We start from the raw sequence: 23,211 nt of genomic DNA, 5'->3' as shown, positions 1-23,211 counted from the left end.
TGATCTATGTAACAGGAGAGAGTCTGAAAATATTTACCACTTCATTGCTGTATGCCCAATTCTACAAGAAATCCGAAGATTACATTTCCAAGAAAGTTTTCTGTCCGTAAATAGTCTTTACGAAATATTAAATGGCGCCCGTGGTTGGCTCACCTTGTACAAATATTGCAATCATGCTATGACTTATCGTAATAGTTTTTTGTTAAATTAGTTCTCACAACAAGTCTCTATTCAATTTAAGGGCTGCAAATTATTGCTTTTAATCAAATCTTTATGTTTCAAATCATTAAAATTGATATTCTTTTTATGTTTTAAATCATTAAAATTACTAGTTTTTATGTTGCAAATCATTAAAATTGCTCAAACGTTTCTCGCTCTCCCATAATTTAATTAAAAAAAAAAAAAAAAAATTTATTTAAAAAAAAAAAAAAACAAAAACTTAAAAAATTTAAAAAAATATTAAAAATTTAAAATAATTGAAAATTTAAAAAATTTAAAATTTTAAAAATAAAAAATTAATATTTAATACTTAAAATTTAAAATTATATACAAATTTACTCCTCATATCTATGTAAATATAAACTTTTGTCTAATATTTTGTGTAATATTTATTTATGTAATTTATTATTTCAAATTTATTGTAAATCTTTTTGATACATCTTCTCTTTATATAATTTTATTTATTATACTGAAATGTCATTTCCGGCAGACGGCAGCATTGTCATGTCCGTATTTCCAATAGAAAAAAATTGTAATTTATCTAATGAATAAAGGAAGAATCTAATCTAATCTAATCTATTTGTGTAATAAAGTAGATATATTAAGAGACCAAGTTTTTATGAAAAACTCATTTTTGAAAAAAAACCGGTTACGCCACTATTGCTCTCATAGCCTCATATATGAATGTATTGTAAAATAAAAAAAAAACATTAAACGTAAACAACAACTTAAATGAAATGAAAGTATGCAGTTTGATTTCTTTTATTACGATGTATTTAAAAAAAAAAAAACTTGATTCATTTTATTCAAAACTAATTTTTGGGATATTTTTTTTTTCTTCATACAGTTGGTATGCCATTTTGAAGCAATTACACTTGCATACAAGGATTTTGGTGCCGAGATTAAACTTTACGTTTCCAAAGGTTTCTAATGTTGCCATTAGAAAATGCAAAAAAAAAAACATTTTTAAATAGCACTTTTTACCCGGAAGTGCATTTTTTGAACTTCAAATTGAAATTAAAATTTACCTACTGGTGGCAGCTAAAGAATTAATTTTTGAGCAACAAACTTGATTTTGAAAAGCCACAATTTCTAGAAAAGAAGAAAAAAAATGTAAATTCAACTTTTTTGAATAATAAAAAACTTATTGATCTTCAAAATCGGTATTAAAGCGTTTCACTTAGATCTCCAACAGAAAAAAATCATCTTTTTTATTTTGGAAACTACTTTTTAAGCTTAACGAGTTTGCACTTAAACTGCATACGTTTCAAGAAGATTGAAAAGGTAATTTTGTCAAAATTTCTCCGTTGGCATTAAGTATCTACTTTTGAAATTGAAATACAAAATTACTCATAGGAGCTAAAAAATTTTAGAGCAACCAATTAACTTTAAATAAGTAGCAATTTTGGACTAAAAAAAAAATAGTAGATATAATTATTCTTGTTTCCCTCCGCCATTTTCATTCTCATTTTGGCTGAAATTTGGTACACAAAACAACTCTTGTACGAGTAAAAATATTAAAACGAAGTTTTTTTCAGTTGGAAATCACTTTAAAAGTTACAGCCAAACTTCATTTCTTTTTTGATCATTTGAGATAGAATTAATCCAAACATAGCTCAATTTCCTGTTGAAAAAAAAAAAAAATCACAAAAGGAAGTATCTATATTTATCAATAAAATATATATTTTTATATTTAACTAAAAAAATTTGAATATTCTACTGAGTAAGTTTTTGTAAACGGTCTTGAATTTCATTCAAACTTAAACCATGAGTTTCCATCACAATAAATTGTGCAAATAGAAATGCCAACACACAAAATATTGAAAATGTCCAAAACACATAATACGATCCGAGTGCATTATACAATGGATAAAAACGAGCTATCAAAAACCCCAAACCCCAACAAGTTATTGTCACTGAAGTGGCTGCTACTGATTTAATATTCGGTGGAAATAATTCTCCCAATACTGTAAATGGTAATGGACCAAATCCGATGCGATATGAAAGTTGAAATAAAATAAATGCCAACATTGGTAACCATCGTATGTGCGATGCACCACCCCGTGTATCGATAAAGAAGAATGTTCCCAGTGTAAATTGGGCTATTCCCATTCCAATGGCTGATAATCTCAATAATGTGCGGCGTTTCCATAAATCGACAATTATTTGAAGAGTGACACTCGAACAAACTTGAACAATACCAACAATAATTGAAGAAACAGCTGATCCTAGACTGGCATTGGCTTGCATGAATATTGATTGTGAATTAATAATAATTATGACTGCTCCAGAAAATTGTTGAAACATCATCAAGCCTAGAACAATGATCAGGGCTCTTCGGTTGGCAGGGTTTTTTGTTATGTCCGCGCATCGACCCGTTGTCATTGTCCTAGACTGTTCTATCGATTCTTGAATAGCTGGAAGTTCATTCTTAACGATGTCAAGAGGTTGACCACGAATTGTTTGCAAGGACCTCAAAGCTGAATCAATGCGATCTTTTTTGACCAAATAATATGGACTTTCTGGTATGAGGAAATATCCCCAAAATGACATTGATGGAATGGCGAGACAGCACACTTGCATAACTAGATACCTTGTATATGGACCAATGCAATATACGTACAGCATTCCAACTGAATATAGAAACAAAATTAAATAATTTTATCTTAACCTTCCCTCCTCCATCTTATTTTTTCTTACACGTTCCTCCAACTGGGGTATGACATACCCCAATCATAAATATTTAAAAACTATATTGTTTTCATAAAATTTATTTTTTATTCATCATTTATATTTTTAGTACACCGATTTCAAATAATATTTTTCACTCAAACAATTAAAAAGTAAATACTTTCTACACAAAAAAAATATTTAAAAAATATACTTAGAGAAAAAATTCGATTTTACAAATTTTTCTGGGGTATCTCATACCCCAGAGGGAGGAGGGAAGGTTAATAAGATACAACAAGATTTGAAAATCTCACGAGTCATAAACAGCATCATTAGACTCAAAGCCGAGCCACGACTTTCTTTTGTCGCTATTTCACCAACATACATAGGAACAACTGTCATTGTGCAGCCAGCTCCCATACCCTAGAATGGTTTTTTGTTTTGATTGAAAAATGTTTGATAAAAAGAAAAGAATAAACCTCAAGAATTCGTCCTAAATAGATGACCTCAATTCTGTTTGCCAGTATCATTGTTATGTAAGCCAGGATGAACATAATTGAACCGAGCATCATGGTCGGCTTACGCCCAATTCGATCAGCAAGAGGTCCAGCGATGAGTGCAGCTGAGAATATAATACATAGATTTAAATTTTTTATTCAAGCCAGTCAAGTTTTTACTAAAACATTTAAAAACACTTTTTAGAACTATGTATTCAACTTAATACTAATTGCATCACCTCTGATGCTGTTTATTTGATATTTTACTCACAACAGCCAGCCCCAATTGAAATTAGCGAAAATATCCATCCTTCCTGGTTTTTGTCTATGGCAATACTTACTGGACTATCATCGGATTGGTTTCTGAGTTTAGGCATCATTGGTGAAGGCCATGCTATGCAAGTTCCAAGTGTAAAACTTGATAAATTTCCTAAATAACATAACACTTAAAAAGGAGTTACTACATTTGTAAAAAATTTTTACCAAATATAACAACCAAGAAAAGACGTAATTTGGAAGGTCGTTGCGATTGATTTTCCATTTTATTTACAAAAAAAAAAGATTTTATTATTTTTTAAATTGTCAAATTGACTTTAAAATATTTTTGATAGTTTTTCAAAGTGCTTTAGTGCTGATTTACAATAATAAGTCTGTTTAATGAATCTGATCCGCACAGAAAAGAACAGAAAGTGTATATACAGTGGGTTGCCAAATTAATAGGGACAAGCGAAATTTTTAATTTTTTTTGGTTTACTTTGCTCAATTTTTTTCGTTTTTGCCAAAGTACCTGAAATTTTTTTTGTCTTATTTAGTTATACTAATCAAGTAGATATGAATAAAACATAAAAAAAGTAAATAAATCATAATTTTGGTGAAAAAATAGGGGAAATTGGGCAGAAGCACAAAAAGACGTTTCCCATGGAATTCATGCCCGGAAAATTACCAGACCAGTCCAATACTTAATTTTTTTTTATCGAGGAATAACGTGACAGTCTTTATTTATGGAAAGGAACCCATCTTGCATAAATAAAGAAGCTCTGCTCGTCCGGGCATCAACGAGAAAACAGAACGTTCTTTGAGTTGCAGTAGTATTTTTTTTCCTGGAAGACTAGGCGAACCGAATTCGTTTTTTTTTTTTTAACAATAAAACATCCCCTCATCATTATGGGCTAATCTGCTATCTCAGGAAAAGGATTGCGTTCTTTTCAAATTGTTGAAAACACCATAACACAAGCCCAACACAAAAGGAGCTTAGGGATGTTTTTGTTCTACGGATTCGGAATGGACTCGAGGCTCGAAGCTTCTTTATTTGCAAAATGGGGTACTTGCCATAAAGTACAAAATATCATGTTATTCCTCGATAAGAAAAAATAAGTATTGAACCGGTCTGGCAATTTTCCGGGAATGAACTCCATAGCAAACGTCTTTTTGTGCTTCTGCCCTATTTCCCATATTTTTTTTACCAAAATTATGATTTATTTACTTTTTTTATGTTAATTCATATCTACTTGATTAGTATAACTAAATAAGACAAAAAAATTTCAGGAACTTTGGCAAAAACGAAAAAAATTGAGAAAAGTAAACCAAAAAAAAAATTAAAAACTTTGCTTGTCCCTATTAATTTGGCAACCCACTGTATATATATACAAATCTGGGGTCGAACTGCGGCATACGTTCGTTAACGTATGGTTGCTACGTGTCCCTATCTTTTTCTACTGATTAAATAGAGAGAGCAATAGTCAAAACGTTAACGTATGATCGTAATCGTGTGCCGTAATTCGACCCCAGATTTGTATGTTCCAGGAAGAAAACCCTTGCCCCAATATGTTCTATAATCTGTCACTTTGTGTTTCATGAAGTTGTCCAGAACGGTTTAGTTCAAGTTTTTCTGCTCCCACTTTTGAGGTAGAGCAGACGAGTAAGTAGTGTCAAGCTGCAGCTGATTTATTTTATTTTGACAAACATATAATAAATGGCGTTTTCGATTGGAAGTCTGGAAGCGTCCGGAATCATTCTGAAAGCGTTTTATTCACACAAAACTGACAGTTTTGTATGAATAAAATTTTTTCAGAATGATTCCGGACGCTTCCGGACTGCCAATCGAAAACGCCATAAATGAATTCAAAATAATGGAAATTTCTTTAGAATATTCTAAATATGATAGTGGAGTAACTAAAGCTCAAAAATTGGCAATATTAGGGAACCCGGCCGAACAGCTTAGATTTTGATGATCTTTTTTTTCAAACGTCGGTAATTAAAAATACTTTAAAGTCTATAGATTAAAAATTGCCGGTGTTGCCGTTTTGATTTTTTAAATTTAATTGAAGATTTTTGTGAACAAAAACAAATTTTTTTCAAAATTTTTTCTTAAATTTCATGAATTAATTGATGCCAAAAGATTGTCTAGGAAATTCAAAGAAAAAAAATATATGCGAGTGAGGGACAATCTTCCATAGTTCAAGCGATAGATGCAATTTTCTTATTAATTGACTTCAAACACAAAAAAAAATATTTGAACACAACGGCAACACCTACAATATTCAAATATACATTTTTTAAAAGCTAGAAGCTTAGTCATATATGTAAAATTAAAATTAAGTTAATTGCATGAACGGCTTTTGAAAGAATGGTAATTGAACTCAGATTTTGAAAAAAAAAAAAATTATTGAAAAAATTTTAACATGTCGTTTTTTAAACTTGGTCGTAATATAAAATGCATTTATTTTCAAATTTTTTTGGCCGCATTTATTATGATTTCAAATTATAAAAGGAAATGTCAATATGTATTACGGTTTATTAAAAAAAATTAAAAAGTATTTCATTTTCGAAGAACTTTTTTTAATAAAAGTTTTGAAAAAAAAATGTAACTTATTTTTTTTTTTAAAGTTCAACATCTAAACATACAATTATTTTTTATTAATTTAATAACCCTTACTGTTGAAAGTTAAATAGCAAAAATTTAAAGTTAATATTTACCACAGTCTTTGAGAAAATTAATTATTTCAATGCAAATATTCAGTTTTAATAAAAAAAACCATTGAAATTGAAGTAATTTTTCATTTTTTTTTTTTCAAAAGTGTGATATATTTTACCTTTTTGGCTTCGAAATTCAACTACTGATAATATTTATGGCCAAAAATTTTTTTCAAATAAATTCATATTTTATTAGAAAAAGTTTGGAAAAAAGTCATTTTAAATTTTTCTAATAACATTTTTTTTTTTTTAATTCTGAGTTTGAGGACCATTTTTTCAAAAAGTCTTGATTAAATTTAGTGGATTTAAATTTAAGAGATAAGAATCAGCTTCTGGCTTTTTAAAAATGTATTTTAAAATATTGTAGGTGTTGCCGTTGTTTTCAAAATATTTTTTTTGTGTTTGAGGTCAGAATGTTAGAAAATTGCATTTATTACTTAAACGATGGAAGATTGTCCCTTACTGCCTTTTATTTATTAATTACCTACGTTTGAAAAAAAAAAAATCGTCAAAATCAGAGCTGTTCGGCTCATAACAAACAATATTTTTTTAATTTTAAATTTCGAAACTGATAGGAAACTGTCAACCATAATAAAAACGAAGCCGTACTTTTGTGATCTTTTTTGTTCTGACAGTATCACGCATTTGTGCTGTTCTAATCTGCTCTGTTCTAGTTTTTCTTCATTAAACAGACCTAATATTGCGAGACGACGAGAGCGTTGCAAAAGTCTTGTGGGAGATTTTTAAAAATTGTAAACAATGAAGTTTTTCAGAAGAACGGGGTTTTTGTATGGCTTTTCCAATTTACATTGAAGTTTTCAATAAACAACAAAAACTCGTTTGTGTTACCATAAAGTTCAAAGGCAGCCGATCTAACTTTGATATCAAAGAATTTCGCTATTAATAAGGTTGTAAAAAGCGTAAGTATCTTATTAAATTTCAACTACTGAATTCTGAGGCATAAGGTCTCAAAAATCACAAAAACTGCAACGGACTGGCTATTTGACTCACTCACTGATAAATCTCTAAAATTATGGAGCAATTCCCATTATTGTAAAAAGGGGAAATTTTGCCCAGTGATGGTTCTTGTCCTGCCAAAATCGAAAATTCAAAATTTTCCATTTAGGGGGTGTGGTCTGGTAACACCCTATTTTAGCTGAATTATATTGTAGAAAATTAGCTTTTAATATCTCAGTGCTATTCTTAGCTCCTCCTTAACATTTTAACATGGTAAAAAATTGTTTTGGACTCAATTGCACTCTTAATAAAATATTGCTCGTCTTAAAACAAAGTTGCAAACTTGTACAATTAAATGAGACTATGAGAATAATAGTGGCGTAAGCCATACAATTTAGTTTTAAGCTACGAGAGATTTAAGAAACAGGGTTTTTAAAACAACACTTTTTTGAGTGTCATATAGTTTTGAGAGTAGCTAGCTGCATATAAAACTATTTTTTTTATTAAAATAGATATATTAAGAAATCCATTTTTATGAAAAACTCATTTTTGCACCACTATTATTGTTGTCATAGCCTCATATAGGCTTTATGACAATCTCAAATACTTGTTCAAAACTGTACCTTAAATAAACTTAGATTTTCAGCTTAATTTTTCTGTAGCAAACATAATCAAAAACGAAAACAAATATTGAAAAATATTTTGTGAACGCTTTCATTCAAGAACATTTTTTTATTTCTTTGCATTAAAGTGCGACCTCTTTTGGTGGAAATATCATTTAACAATCAACCAATGTCGGCGGATCGAAAATACGAAATCGAATGCCAAGCGATAGGATCAAGACCGCCAGCAAAGATAACGTGGTGGATGGGTAATATGGAATTACATGGACACAGTCAAAAGGTAAATTTAATTTTTAAGTCTTGCATTTAGGAAAGCAAATACGGTTTTAGAAATTCAACACATAAACATTTTATTATCAACATTTTGATTGATTTTACAGGTCTCTGAAGATGGAAATGTTAGCATATCCGTTTTATCTCTGACACCAACAAGAGAAGACCATGGCAAAGGTCTTGCGTGCCGAGCGACAAATGAACTGGTGCGAAATGGAATCAGAGAGACTGCAATGAAGTTAAATGTTTTCTGTAAGTTTTATTTCTTTTTTTTTTTCTTTAAAAAAATACTATTCCAAACGCAATTCGGCATTGCATAAGAAGATAATAATTTTTTTATTTTGTGATAAAATATTTAAAATTAAGGAATTAAATTAAATCAATTAAATTTTGACTGAAAAAAAAAATTGTGTATTCATTAGGCCATTACTATAAATAAATCTTGACAATGCTACTGGACTCATAAGTATAAAATAAAGTGTTTGTTACCAAAACATTGTTGACCTATGTAATTACTTACTAATCTCTTTATGTTCTTAACATGTCTAAATATTGTTTTGCATGTCACAAATGCCAAACGACAAAAAAAAACCTCGATATTGAAAATTAATTGATATTTATAGATATTGACCTTTAAAAGCCTTTCTAATTGAATTCATAATCCCCAGTTTGTGTATATGATTATGATTTTGTGGTTTAATTTAGATTATTAGGTGCTACGGCTACAGGCATTCAATGTGAGTTAATTAATTCACTGATGAAAACGTTATTTATTGTAACGTTGACATTAAGAACTGTATGTAGCTTTGGCTCAATTAAATTAGATATATGAAACGATAGAAATAATTTAATTTTTCTTTGGAAGTAAAATCTCTAGTTGGAAAACAAATGCTTTATCAAAAACAAATCGAAGGTCGAAGTTTAAACTAAAAAGATAAATTTATCTGAACAGGTAAATTTCTTAGAAATCGTTATCATATTTACCAAGGGGTTGTTTTTTTTTTATTAAAAACAAATATTATTGGGAAAAAATCTATTTTAAACATTTTAGGTACTAAATTTTTAAAGAGGTTGTGAAGAGAGAAGGTTATCTGATGTAGGTAGTTCAAAGGTTCTTGAGGGTAGGTACGTACGTAAAGCTATTTATTTTTAAACTTATCAATGTGAATGCTCAAGTTTATCCATCTGTCTACCTGGTCGCCTGTCATTCGATCCGTTTGTTTAAAAATCTAATAGGTATTTTCGTCTGGCTCTAATATTTTTTCAAAAGAAGCTCTATACAAAACTTATTCGATAACTTTTTCATATTAATGACAATGGGTGTTTTCAATTGAAAAATGCCAAATTCACCAAATGATATCAAAAAAAGGTCTCTTTCAGCCGTATTCATAAGTCATAACTGAAAACCAAAAGTTTCTTAGAGGTTTAGTTGCTGAGTTATTTGCACCCAAAATTCGTAGGCTGATATCTGCGGACCAAAGTCTAGAAACAAGTTTTGGTTTACAGACATGAGTTCACAGTGAACAAGCCTATGCATTAAGGTAAACAAATAAAAAATTTATTTTTTCACATTTTCGATAAAAAATTGCATTTTTTTCAAAATTTTATCCAAATTCATAGAGTGAGATATCAAAAGAAAGGTCTTTTTAAGCCCAATTCTTAACTGAAAACCAAAAGTTTCTAAAAGGTCTGGTTGCTGAGTTATTTGCATCCAAATATATTTTTTTTAATTCGTAGGCTGATATCTGCGGACCAAAGCCTTGAAACAAATTATTCTGGTTTACAGAAATGAGTTCACAGTGAACAGGTCTATGCATTTAGGTAAAAAATTAAAAAAAAATATTTTTTTTTTACATTTTCGAGAAAAAATCAAGGTTAACCGCAGTCGAAAAAATTGCATTTTTTTTTAAATTTCATCCAAATTCATCGAGTGAGATATCTAAAGAAAGGTCTTTTTAAGCCTTATTCTTAAGTGAAAACCAAAAGTTTCTAAAATGTCTGGTTGCTAAGTAATTTGCACCCAAATACATATATTTTTTTTTTTTAATTCGGAGGCTGATATCTGCAGACCAAAGTCTAGAAACAAGTTTTTGTTTACAGACATGAGTTCACAGTGAACAAGCCTATGCATTTAGGTTAAAAATTTAAAAATTTATTTTTTCACATTTTCGAGAAAAAATCAAGGTAACCCCAGTCGAAAAACTTGCATTTTTTCAAAATTTCATCCAAATTCATCGAGTGAGATATCAAGAGAAAGGTCTTTTTAAGCCTTATTCATAACTGAAAACCAAAAGTTTCTAAGAGGTCTGGTTGCTGAGTTATTTGCATCCAAATATTTTTTTTTAATTCGGAGGCTGATATCTGCGGACCAAAGTCTCGAAACTAGTTTTGGTTTACAGAAATGATTTCACAGTGAACAGGCCAATGCATTTATGTAAAAAAATTAAAAATTTATTTTTTTCACATTTTCGAGAAAAAATCAAGGTTTACCCCTTGTCGAAAAAATGCATTTTTTCAAAATTTCATCCAAATTTATCGAGTGAGAAATCAAGAGAAAGGTCTTTTTAAGCCTTATTCATAACTGAAAACCAAAAGTTTCTTAGAGGTCTGGCTGCTGAGTTATTTGCACCCAAATATTTTTTTATTATTCGGAGGCTGATATCTGCGGATTAAAGTTTCGGAACAAATTTTGGTTTACAGAATTGATTTTACAGTGAACAGGCCTATACATTTTCGAGAAAAAATCAATCCTTGTCCAAAAAAAAAAAAAACAATTTTCAAAATTTCATCCAAATTAATCGAGTGAGATATCAAAAGAAAGGTCTTTTAAAGCATTTCTAAGAACTGAAAACCAAAAGTTTCTTAGAGGTCTGGCTGCTGAGTTATTTGCACCCAAATATTTTTTTATTATTCGGAGGCTGATATCTGCGGATTAAAGTCTCGAAACAAATTTTGGTTTACAGAAATGATTTCACAGTGCATTTATGTAAAAAATTTAAAAATTTATTTTTTTCACATTTTCGAGAAAAAATCAAGGTACCCCTCGTCGACAAAAATGCATTTTTCAAAATTTCATCGAAATTCTTCGAGTGAGATATCAAAAGAAAGGTCTCTTTATTCCTTATTATTAACTGAAAACCAAAAGTTTCTTACAGGTCTGGTTGCTGACAAGAACCTTTGAAATAAACACTGCAGTTCATTAGCTTCTACATTATTTGTTATCAATTCAAGAAATCCCATAAAAAAAAAGTCCCAAAAGCACCATAAGTCAATTATTTCAAGAAAATACAACTTTTTTTATTGAAATAAGCTCAGGGCGCTTTTTAAAATTGGTCTTTCATGTATAAATTTCTCTAGAATCCATCTTCACAAAGTCTATTGTGTCATTTTTGTTTTTGTTTTTGAAGAAGAAATCTAATATAGTCATAACTCATTACTTTGAGCAAACAAGATACATATACAAAAATATCACAACTCTTGCTTATGTCACATAAGAAGAAAAAACAATATACCAAAAATCCCAAAAGGATATACCAGCTAGGTAGTACTGGTATTTTATCTATTGTATTCCAAAAACCAGAATATTTTTCATTTCATGGCTATACCATGGAATAGAGGCCAATATCTTGTGCTACTATATAAAGTACAACAAGAACTCCACCAACCATCTCTCCTACCAAAGTATAGTCATCAACATGAACATGATCAACATCATTGTTGTTTTCTTCAAATCCACAAAACAGTATAGAACAACAGAGTTCCACTATACATTTTGCCATCCAGTATACCGTGTGCCATGGCAAGCAGCAAGTTCATATACAGTCAATGGCGGTACAACACAATAGCTTAATGACAAGACTGGAGAAGAAAAATAACATGAAACATAGGATTTTTCTATTTATGCTTCTACTATTGCAATTGTCCTGTGGAAGCAGGTATACCTAATACAAAGACACACTCTTCTATACTCCTTCTACTATTTTATGTACGTGTGTATATGTATATAGTTGATATCTCAATCTTTTTGTAATTTTCTTTCAAATCATCAAGACAAAGCCAGAAGATTTCTCTTCTCGTAATCCTTGAACTAATCCACAGTATTTCGCTGCACACACAACGATGATGATGACTTGGTACAATGATAATGACGACCATGATGATAAGATTGTACCCATTCCAAGGACCTTCCTTTCCAAATCCTAACACACAATCATACTACAAGCCAAATGCTATATTATAATGGCAACAACGATGACGATAACTAAATTTAGCTAGATTGGACTTATTATATCTTTGGACTCTCTTTGAGAATTTTGCAGTATAGTACCCGAAGCGGAAATCCCCCAGATGAGGACAAACAGAGATATAAGAGATACGGATAGTTATTTGTCATCCAGTGGAGATAAAAGTGATTTGATTTTGGAGAGAGCGATTCACTTTGCTTGATTTCAATGGTACTCATTAATTGTAGAAGAGTATATTCTCTCTGTGTATAATACACTGTTTTCATGAAATTGAATCTAATATTGCTGATTTTGTGTACTAGAATAGAATTGGAATGAGGAATCAACTTGTATAATAATAATCAGCTTTTGATTGATCGAACGGATCTTATCAACTCATAAGTTAACGCGAAATCTTTACAATTTGGAGTTTGTATCTAATGTAAAAACAAAAGGGCTTAGGGACATAATTTTATAGACTTCCGATTAGAGAAATCAATTTTAGATTCTATTTGTAAAACAAACAACAGATTTTTACAGGTTTTGGATTTAGTTAAGCTCGTTAGAAGATTTGTTGATTTATAATTTTCCTCAGAATTAAAGGATTTTGGTTTGATTAACTATGACTTAGAGGTTTCAGCATAATACAAAAAATCATTAGAACAGAAGTAATTGATATTTAATTGAATTTTGTATGTAGTTGATTGAATAAGTTCTTGAAAATTAAATCACAACAAAAACATTACTGTTAAAAAAAGAGCCAAGTTATCCTATGTTGAAATTATGCTGGCACAAAAAGTATTGAGATATAAAAGTGTACCAAGTTCTAAAGCTTTAGTTCAAATTCGTATCAATAAAATTTTGATTGCTTACTTGACAATTTTTGTTTTAAATACCGATTTTTAAAGTTATTTCAAAAATTTGCCAAAGAAAACAATCAAAATTTTATTGATACGAATTTGAACCCAAGCTTTAGAACTTGGTACACTTTTATATCTCAATACTTTTTGTGCCAGCATAATTTCAACATAGGATAACTTGGCTCTTTTTTTAACAGTAATGTTTTTGTTGTGATTTCACTACTTTTTGCAAGGTATGGCTGTAGAATAGAAAATCTCTATATTTGATGAAAATTCAGTGAAAATGGGCGGTTGCCACGCCCCCTGCCTGAAATTCTCAAACTTTAATTTTTTTCCTTTGTATAAACTACCATCTCTACCATTCTACCAAATTTCAAGATACTCCGATAATCAGAAGGGCTCTAAAATATTTAATGAAAATTCGGCGAAAATGGGCGGTTACCACGCCCCCTGAATTGAAAATCTCAAATTTTCCTTTGTATACACCACAAGTCCTATCACCATGTAAAATTTAAAGTTTCTACGATAGCGGGAAGGTCTCCATAATTTTGATGATCTATCAGTGAGTCAGTGAGTCAGTTACGGTTTTCGCGATTTTTGAAGTCCTTTATCTCAGAAACTACTCATCGTAAGAAGCTGAATTTTTGTGAGGAATTTGGGTTCGGCGAGCAACAAATGTAGCGAGTTTGAAATTTCTGGCATCTTTGGTGTGGAAGTTAGAGGGGGGTCGAAAATGGCCTGAGTTGTTTCCTGTAAATAAGGGTGTAGTGCCAAAGTTGCTAGAGAACTAAGCTGGGCACTACTGTGCCCCTTGATCTCCCCAAAAGATTTACTATCCTTGCAAAGTTCTTCTGTCCAGGCTTTTTATGTTCAATTTTTCACATGCTCATTAACTCTGGGTATGTTTAATTTTTTTTTTTTTTGGTCACGAGGCCTAATTCTTATTTACTTTTATCTATTAAAATAAGTGAGCTGCGTTTTATATTATCTACACAATAAAAGCTAATAAGTTATGTGAGAAAGAAATGAATGGATCACAATTAATTCATAAGCGATGTTGGGAAGACTTAACTTTTGTAGAAGCTACATAACTTTCAGAGCGTTTCTTTTTTACTTTCAAGGCCCTGTCGAGTTCCATTTCATTTGATATTCTTTTTTTCCACAAATTTATACAAATAAATAGATGTAGTCTCCTGACCAAATTACCGTTTGCATGTTTCGATTGGGAAATGATCCGCACTTGGCTTTATGTGAATGATGTTTTGGTAGAATACAATTTTCTTCCTAACAGGGAATTGTCTTTATTGTTCTTAATTTTTGATCCTGAGGATCTTGAAAAAATCGAGATCCTCTGTATCAGGAATCGAGTGTATTTCACCCACTTTATTCCCTTTTTTACAGCAGATATTAATTCCGTGCTAAAAAAGTTATCTTATTTAACTTTCTGCAAAACTTTCAAGGATTACTTTAAGTAAACTTTAGCGTCAAAGCATAAACCAATGAAATTTAACTGAAACCCCAGCAACACTTATTATGCATCCAATTAAAAATTCGCTTTTCATTTTAAATGCACGAAAATTCTCATTTCAAACATTCCTATGATTGGCTTTAATAGATTCACCTCCAGCTGGCTATACTATAGCTATCATCACGTGTCATTTTTAAAAATCATATGAATGAAAAGAAAAAGCAGATTTACTACCTACATATGTATAAACTTATTTTTTACAAACAAAAATAAGAATGAATTCTGAAAACTCGCAATTCATTCATCATTTATTTTTCACCTTATTTTAAGTACCTAAGTTAAATGCATATATATATTTGCTTAACTCGCTTCGCTCCGTTTAATTTTGCAGATATTATTTTATTCCTGAGTTCTGTTCTCAGAAGTGAATATATATATTTATAACAACCTTTACTATCTAGGTGAATAAAAAAAAAATAAAAATAAAACATTTCACACACAAACCTAAAACTGTTCTCCTTAATTGCTGGGCTCGTCCTTTCGCAGTAAAACCTTTGAAACAAAAAAAATAAACAAAAAAAACTATGAAAGCAAGAGCGCGCAATCTAGAAAAAAAAAATACAAAAAGTGAAAAAAAAAACGGTCCTAAAATCTACTATCTCAAGCGGAAATAAACTATTTTCATACAACACAAATAGTTAAAAAAAAAAAATATAGGTAGCACGAGAAAAAGCGTTCTATTCCGATTTTTTTTTTTTTGTATTTAAGATATATTTTTTTCCCCTTTCGTATAAGCAATACCTAATCAGTGCCGGATTTCTAGTTAAATACTTAATCGGGCTTAGCAGAAATTTAAACTTTTTTATTTTACAAAAATATATGTATGTCTCAGGCGAAGATACGTTAATAGGCTCTCGTTACCTACCTCGTTTTCGAAAAATTGTTTTCTCAGAAAAAAAGATAAGTTAACATTTGTTAAAATTTGATTTTGAAAATATTTATAATATTTATTTTCATTTAAGACTAATAAAAGCTTTGCGAAAACAAAATTTAATTAAAATCAAATTTCCTTAAAATCAGTAAATGATTGTTTTGGAAAAAAATTGCTAAAAAGCTTTTTCTAAAAAATAGCCAAGTTCTTCTTCAATAAAATTTTATTAGAGGTTACCCTATTTTTTTTTCATAATTAAATTTCTCAAGAAATTTATATAACATCTAAGTTTTAAGTGAATTGACTTTTTTGTATTAGCTAAGAAAAAACTGACAAAAGCCTACTTTACTTACTATTTTTTTACTTAAACACTTTTCTTTTTGAAAAATTTTAGCATTCTAAAACTTAAGATCAATTTAGCGAGAAAATTTTGTATCAAAATTCTTTCTGTCCTTCTCGAGCTACTTGAAAATTAACCCTAGTTTACATCCCCAAAAAACTTACTACTTTTCTTGCCTGGGGTGTGTTACACCCCAACAGTTTTAAGCGCATATATTTGTTTAAATTAATGTTCTGGTGCCTTATTTACGTTTTTTTATCAATCGAGTTGACATTAAAATTGTTTTTGTTTGTGAACACCTATATTATCGGCAAAAATTTAATCGATGTTGTAGAGAAGTGCAAAAAGCTTTGGAATTTACCAAAATTAAGTATGAAAATATTGTTTTTTAAAAGTTAAATAACATTGTAAATGTACCTATTTTTTGTTTTAGTGTCTAATTTAGATAAATTATTGAAATAATATAATAAGGGTGATGAAAAAGAAATTGCAACACCGTTGAGAGCAATGCTAGACTTGGGTTCCAAAACCCAGGAAACAAGTTGTGCTGGTTTCAACACAGCACATTGTTGAAAAAGCGGTTTGCGTACCTCAAAATAAACCTGCCATGATATTGGACTATAACAGAACAAAAGGAGTCGACGTGTTTGACCAAATGGTATATTTATAAATTCATGTTCTCAGCAAACCAATCGGTGGCCCATGGTTGTATTTTACAATTTGTTAGATGTTTCGGCTTTCATTTTTACCCTCATTCAAGTTATATAAAGTTATTTAGAAAAGAAAAGTTTATCCAACTTGCAGAAGAACTAATGGAAATGGAGTTGGATGATTGTTTGCACCCTTCTATAAAAAAAAAGTTTAGCTAGTCTTTATGCTCACCGCACTATGAAAAGATAGTCGCAGGTTTTTCGTTTAGTTGATAAGAAGCTTCCACGAAAACAGGTATTGCTTGTTATAAAAACATCGTTCGTAAAAATGCCACCTTTGTCCCAGAGCAGATGACAGGAAATCGAGATGCGATGTTTGTGAAAAAACACTTGTCATCGCCACATCAATACAGTTTGTACTAAATTTCTCCCAGAACTTCGATCTATACCAGAATAAGTTTACGCATCGAAATGTTAATTATAATTTACTTATAGTTCATGAAAAATAAAATAAACACTAAAAAAAGTTGATTTAATTCACATTTCGATCATTGGGGTGCAACACACCCCAGGCAAGTGTGGACGACCTTTTTTCACACGAAATTTCCAAAAAATCAAGTTGAAGCTCTTTGATAAAATGGAGAAGAAAACTATTCACAAAAAAGAATTTTGTTCACTGATTTTTTATCCCAAGTCGAAAAACTGATTTTCAAAAAAGTTGCAAGCATTTAAAAGTCGTCTGGGGTGTATCACACCCCAGGATGTAAACTAGGGTTAAGGGTTTTTGGTGATTCCTCAGAGAGAAATATTTTTAGGTCCAAAACTAAAAATAAATTTGCAGGTACCAATATGTAAAAGATTAGTTTTTATCAAAGACAGCTTTAATGATATTAGAATTTTTGTCTGCAATTCTGCCAACAAGGGTTGATTGCATTTAAAAAAAATATAAAATGCAAACATATTGCATTTAATTTTGTTTTTGTAAAAGCACAACATTTTTATTTGCAATGAATTTTATTTTTAATTGTAAAAAATATTTTGTTTTTTTGATGGAAATTTTGTTATTTGAAATAAATATTTTTATTTTTTAATTTTAAATGCATTTTAATTTAATTTATATTTTTACAAAGCTGCTTTTTTAACAAAAAAAAATTGTTTACGGTATCCCTACCATTGAATCGCTTTATTCTTTTTTCTAACTTTCTTTTGAGCGACTTAATCATTTTCAACAACAAAAAATGTATAGAAGGCGAAGTTTTAAAAAAATTCACTATTGGATTTAAAAAAAGCCATTTTTTAAAGATTAAATACATTTTGTTGAAAATAAAGTATCAATTAATAAGTTTTTTTTAAAATGCCTGTTATTTTTTTTTTAATGTTTCAACATTTTTAATATTGAAAACTATTAAGAAAAACTCCAACGATTTATAAATTTTTATCAATCAATAATTATAATTATTTTTTCTTAAAGTTTCAATTTAACCAAAAAAAAAAGAATGTTTTTCTAATTTTGAAAAAAAGTTTTAATTCTATTATCAATGTCGAATGAAACTTCTTTTCAAATTCAATTAATTTTTCAATAAATAAATATGGTTTTTTATCAAATAAAAAATCTCGTTCGTATTTCTGTGCTGCGGGATAATTTTATATTCAACTTCTATACAAAATTTGAAATAAAAATATTCAAAACTGCTTTAGTTATAGTGAGTGCCAATTTGTAATTATTTTTTTTTTTTTTAACAAAATGTCTGCAACTACACTTATTCGTTATTACGTTAAAAAATTCGAGCACCTAAAGTGATCAATTCATATCTAGTCCGGTACTGAAATAGAAACAAAAAAAAAAAAAAAACAGGTATCATCATTTCCCAACGTTAGATACACGAATGACACTGTGTGTGTTGGGAAAATGAAAAGCTTCAACCTGTTTGGGGACCATCCAGGATGAAAGAGAGCCATGGCATAGTTATTTATGTGCCGTGCACTACAGTGCACAGGAGTAGTTTCCTATTAAGGACATAAAATAAATGCATATACAAACAAATTCCTACTTAATTTTTTTTTATAATAAAAAAAAAAAACGTTGAACAAAAGGATTTTTTTTTTCTACTTTTTGTATTTTGTGCGCGTAAAACAAAATTCCAGGGAAAAAAAATCACATAAGCACGAAGAAACATATATACGTTAATGTAGGATTCTTTAAAGCTGTTATTAAATTTATGATAAAATGTGTGCTATTTGAGAAAGGTGGTGGTAATGTGTGAAAATTAGTTTGTTGTATTTTCATTCAGAAATTTTTTAAGTTATATACTACTTTTAGCATGTTAGAAGACAGAATGTTGACCCCTTTTTTTTTTGAAAAAGAAAAAGTTAACAACTGACTCATTGATTAATTAATTACACGGTGTTACAAAAATGAAGTTTTAAAATATACGCGGGCGGAGACCTATCACGTTTTGTAGAGCTAGTCGCACTAATTACGGAACGGTATTTAAAAAGTCCCTAATCTAAAATCTGGAGTTAGGGGCAAAAAAACGGTTTTTTGGACCTTCACCCAATTCTACAACAATGTATAGAACATGTAACTCGGTTAAACCACCTAGAATTTATATAAGCTGTCAAAGTTCAAAAATTCCATTTTTTTTGTCATTTACCCAACTTCGACATCAAATTAAAGTATATATTTTCACAACAACTGCTGTTTTAAAAATATATTCTAAAATAATATTTATTTCCAAATCAAACGAGGTATTTTTTATGAAAATCTGTTTAAAATTGGCTTAGAAAAAAAATTTACGATTTCAACCCAGATACAGAAATTCGAACTTTTAGGTATAAAACAAAAATGTTGTTTTGGCACGTAGTAGGATAACTTGGGCGCCAGGATTTGATAACAAATTTTCGAAGAGGAGTTCAATACAAACATTTTTTCCTTTGGGAGGGGGTCTATCTCCCCCCGTTTAGGTGGGAGGGGCAGTTTAAAAAAAAAAAATTTCAAAATAAAAAAAAAATTATTAAAAACCAACGGCAACACTTACCATTTCCGAAAGGCAAAATTGTACATTTAATTTTTTATTTTTAAATCAATATATTATAACCAATTGTTTTTGAAATAATCGATTTCAAAGTTAAAAAAAGGTGAAAATTTTTTTTTAAAACTCATTTTATACTATTTTTGTCCAGACTGTGAATTTTAATAATAAAATTACTCACACAGAAAACTGCTTCAATTGATTCCTTATCGAACAGTGAAAATTATATGTTTCTATGTCTTCTAGTTTTTTGAGAAAATTGAAAAATAAAAACTACCTAATAAAAACAAAAAATATTTTGAAAAAAGAAAAATCTGATAAAATAACTTTTCAATCAAAATCAAAAATGGGTAAAAATTTGACGAAGCTAGAATTTGTTTAATGGGTGAAGGTCCAAAACCCCGTTTTTTGCCCACAACTCCAGATTTTGGGGGTGTTAGGGACTTTGTAAATACCGTTTCGTAATCAGTGCGACTAGCTCTACAAAACGTGATAGGTCTCCGCCCGCGTATATTTTGAGTGTTACACCGTGTTATTATTAATCAATGCACAGGTCCTACAAAATCTAAACATTATGATTAAATGTGTACATTTTAGAAGAACAACAAATTGTAAGATTTTTCGTTTTTCCAAAAAATCTTTAAATAAAGTGTTGAAGGATAATAATTCGTACAGAAAAATTGATTTGTTTTCATTGTTTGAGTTTATACAAATCAATGGTGTGTCTATGAATCATGTACCTTCCTACATTGTCAAAAAATAACACCTCCTTTTGTTCTCTAAATAACAGCAAACAAAATCCTCTTTTACCACAAAATGAAAAACAATACAAAAATAAAACTTAAATATTTTTCTTATATTTTATTTGATTTGTTTTTTGTCTTGGTTGTTGGTTTTCTATTAAACACCCATTTTTTCGTAAACATTATATTTGTTTTCAACTAGATTCACCCGTTTGTATTTGTTTTACGCCTATTTTCTTTTTGTTAGATATTGTTTTTTTTTTTTTGTTATAGAACACCCAGTAGGTATCTAATCTATCAACAAAATGTCCCCTAAAATCTTGTTGGAGTGTTGATGTCGTTGTTTTCACGCACTGAAGATATACAACAGAAAGTTTTCAGAAGTTTTTGCAAGATTTTCTACACTGCCACAACATAAAGTGATTCCATCCCCGAAAGCAAATAAAAAAAAAACGTGATAAAGTTTTTTTTTTTTGTTCTGTATTTTCGTTTTTGTTTGTCATTTGTTTCAGTTCTATTTTAACTTGGTTTCTTAAATAAGGGCAAGTACTAGTTTCATTGAATAAATGTTTTTAATGTAGAATGATACTGGAAAACATTAAAGGAGAGACACTTTTTTTTGAAGAAATATTTCTATAGAACTGAAAATACTTGCTACTTTTAGCCATCTTTAAGATTTTTCAAAGTTAGGGAAAATTTCTAGCTTGGTCTAACGTTTTATAATTCAATTTTTAAAGTAGATACTCAAAAATAAACAACCATCTTGGTTGTATTTATGATAATTTCAAATTGTATTTAGATTGAAGTTAAAACACAAATGCGTTTTTTGTTTAATTCTGTTGAGAGATTTTTGAGTCCACAGGAACAGAAATACATAACTGACTTTAAACCTAATTTTTTAAATATTTTTCAAAGAAAAACAAGATTAGCTTCTTTTATCAACTGTGGCCATTAATTTGAATCTAAAAGAATTAATTTTTTTCATTACGGAAATGATCAAGTACAAGTAAAGTAAAATATTTATAATTGTGAAGTGGGCTAGTTACTTACCCTGCTATCAACTATCACCTACTAAATATTATTATTTTTTTAAATATTTTTTTTTTTAACGGAAAAGATCTTTTAGAGAACACCGAAAAAAAACAATATCAATTAAACATTTTTTAAATATCAAATTAACATTTTTTAAATATCAGCAAAAAATGCTCTATAAAATGTGTTTTATGATAAAATTAAAAAAATATCAAAACAATATTATTTTTATTATCAGGATAATATTTAAATATCACATTTTTGAAATGTTTCATATCAATTTCTCATTCCAAATTATTGAAAAATTATAAATAAAAAACTCTTAATGTGTATTAATTTAAAGGCGCTTTATGTTTTTTCCAAATACAATGTATGATTTACTGAGAAAATTTGATCGGCAATAAGATTTTACTTCACATAGTTTTGGAGAAAATAAGAAAACAATTATATCACCTATAATAGAAAATATAATATCACGACTATTTTATAAAGAATATTCACTTTCAGTAATGTTTTGAAAAAAGAAAGAAAATATTAAAAATAATAAAAAAGAAAGAAATATCTTTATAATAAACTGAAACGTAAACTCTAATCAACATTGATATTTTAATTGTCAAAGTGAAATTTTCACTATCCACGTAAAATTAAAAAATGTCAAAATGATATGATAATCATATCAAAATTGATATTTTAATTGCTGGACGACTTTTGTCACACAAAAATGTTAATTTGATAGGGCTGTTATTATCAATTTTTTTTTCGGTGAAGAAGCTCCCATTTATTCAAATAGTCTTGTTTTCAGTCATTTTTGTAATATATCCTACCAGAGCCTTTTCAAAATCCTATTATCCCCATCAGGCATTACATGTCTAAAGAATAAAATAACAGTTGCAATCAAGTTAAAAAAAATTAATTTTATTTTTTATTTATACAAGAGATTTTTTAGAAAATTTTATACACTAAAAAAGGAAGTATCAAATTTCTAAAGATTTGGAAAAAATTCTCTGAGTAGGAAATATAAATACGAATGAATGAATGAATGAAAAAGTCTTGAGCAAGTTGAACCTCATAATATAGCCGTGATTTCATTTTTTTATGTTTATTGAATAAAAACCTATAATAAAACCATTATTGTCTTGAGGGGTTTCATAGTCTGTTTGTTACGACTTTTACTTTGAAAAAAAAAAAAAATAAACTGAACAAATTTCAAGCTGGGTCAGAAACTAAAGCTAATTTGAATTGTCTTTCAAGATAACTTCTACTAGCATAGTTCATATTAAAAGATTTTTTTTTAACTAAGGAAAAAAAGTACCTACTTAAACTAAAATCTAAAAAAAAAAAATAAAGTTCGCGCCTCAGCTCTTTTGTTTAAAGGGTGAAAAATAAAAAAAAAAAACAAAAATAGAATAAAAAGTTAAGCAATTTAAATAAAATTTTATTCAATTATTTTATTCTACTTAAATGTAAATCGACACTTGATAAAAATTGAATTCCTATATCATATTATCTTCTTAAGTCAATGATAACCGTTTTCCAAGTTACTTTACAAATAGGTCATAATTCAAAACTATTCACGATTATATAAACATTTTTTGACTGACCGTGGTTGTATTTTTTTAATATTTCTTAGCAAGAATCCAAAAGAACCTAGTTAGAAAGTAGTAATAAATCAACACTCGAAATTGTTCATGAGATAAAACCATAATATTCGTCGACTTTC

General features: G+C 29.1%; 2 protein-coding genes across 3 annotated transcripts in view; one reads left to right on the top strand and one right to left on the bottom strand.

Moving 5' to 3' along the window:
* The window catches only part of LOC129914647 (hemicentin-1), a 195,462-nt gene that overhangs the window by 97,241 nt on the left and 75,010 nt on the right, over positions 1–23,211 (top strand). For both annotated transcript variants that reach the window (XM_055993988.1, XM_055993987.1), the window contains exons 7-8: positions 8,068–8,219; positions 8,320–8,464. In XM_055993988.1, coding sequence (XP_055849963.1) covers positions 8,068–8,219; positions 8,320–8,464 — 297 coding nt within the window. The remainder of the gene's footprint in view (positions 1–8,067; positions 8,220–8,319; positions 8,465–23,211) is intronic.
* Positions 1,881–3,998, bottom strand: LOC129914648 (facilitated trehalose transporter Tret1-like). Its single transcript, XM_055993989.1, has 5 exons — positions 3,870–3,998; positions 3,658–3,816; positions 3,369–3,511; positions 3,204–3,312; positions 1,881–2,852 (listed from the first exon to the last, which is right to left on the bottom strand). Exons 1-5 carry the CDS (start codon positions 3,925–3,927, stop codon positions 1,936–1,938), a joined length of 1,386 nt encoding a protein of 461 aa, XP_055849964.1. The 5' UTR covers positions 3,928–3,998; the 3' UTR covers positions 1,881–1,935.

This window comes from Episyrphus balteatus, chromosome 3 (genome assembly GCF_945859705.1).
Source record: "Episyrphus balteatus chromosome 3, idEpiBalt1.1, whole genome shotgun sequence".
Lineage (NCBI taxonomy): Eukaryota > Metazoa > Arthropoda > Insecta > Diptera > Syrphidae > Episyrphus > Episyrphus balteatus.
Note: the sequence above shows the minus strand (reverse complement) of the source record. Positions and strands in the feature narration are given on the sequence as shown.

Excerpts from the sequence above, each read along its gene's own strand:
- LOC129914648 (XM_055993989.1), bottom strand. The coding sequence starts at position 3,927 with ATGGAAAATCAATCGCAACGACCTTCCAAATTACGTCTTTTCTTGGTT. Across the intron at positions 3,512-3,657 it reads TTCAATTGGGGCTGGCTGTT|CTGCACTCATCGCTGGACCT; the intron begins GTGAGTAAAATA and ends TTATATTCTCAG. Across the intron at positions 3,313-3,368 it reads ATTTAGGACGAATTCTTGAG|GGTATGGGAGCTGGCTGCAC; the intron begins GTTTATTCTTTT and ends AAACCATTCTAG.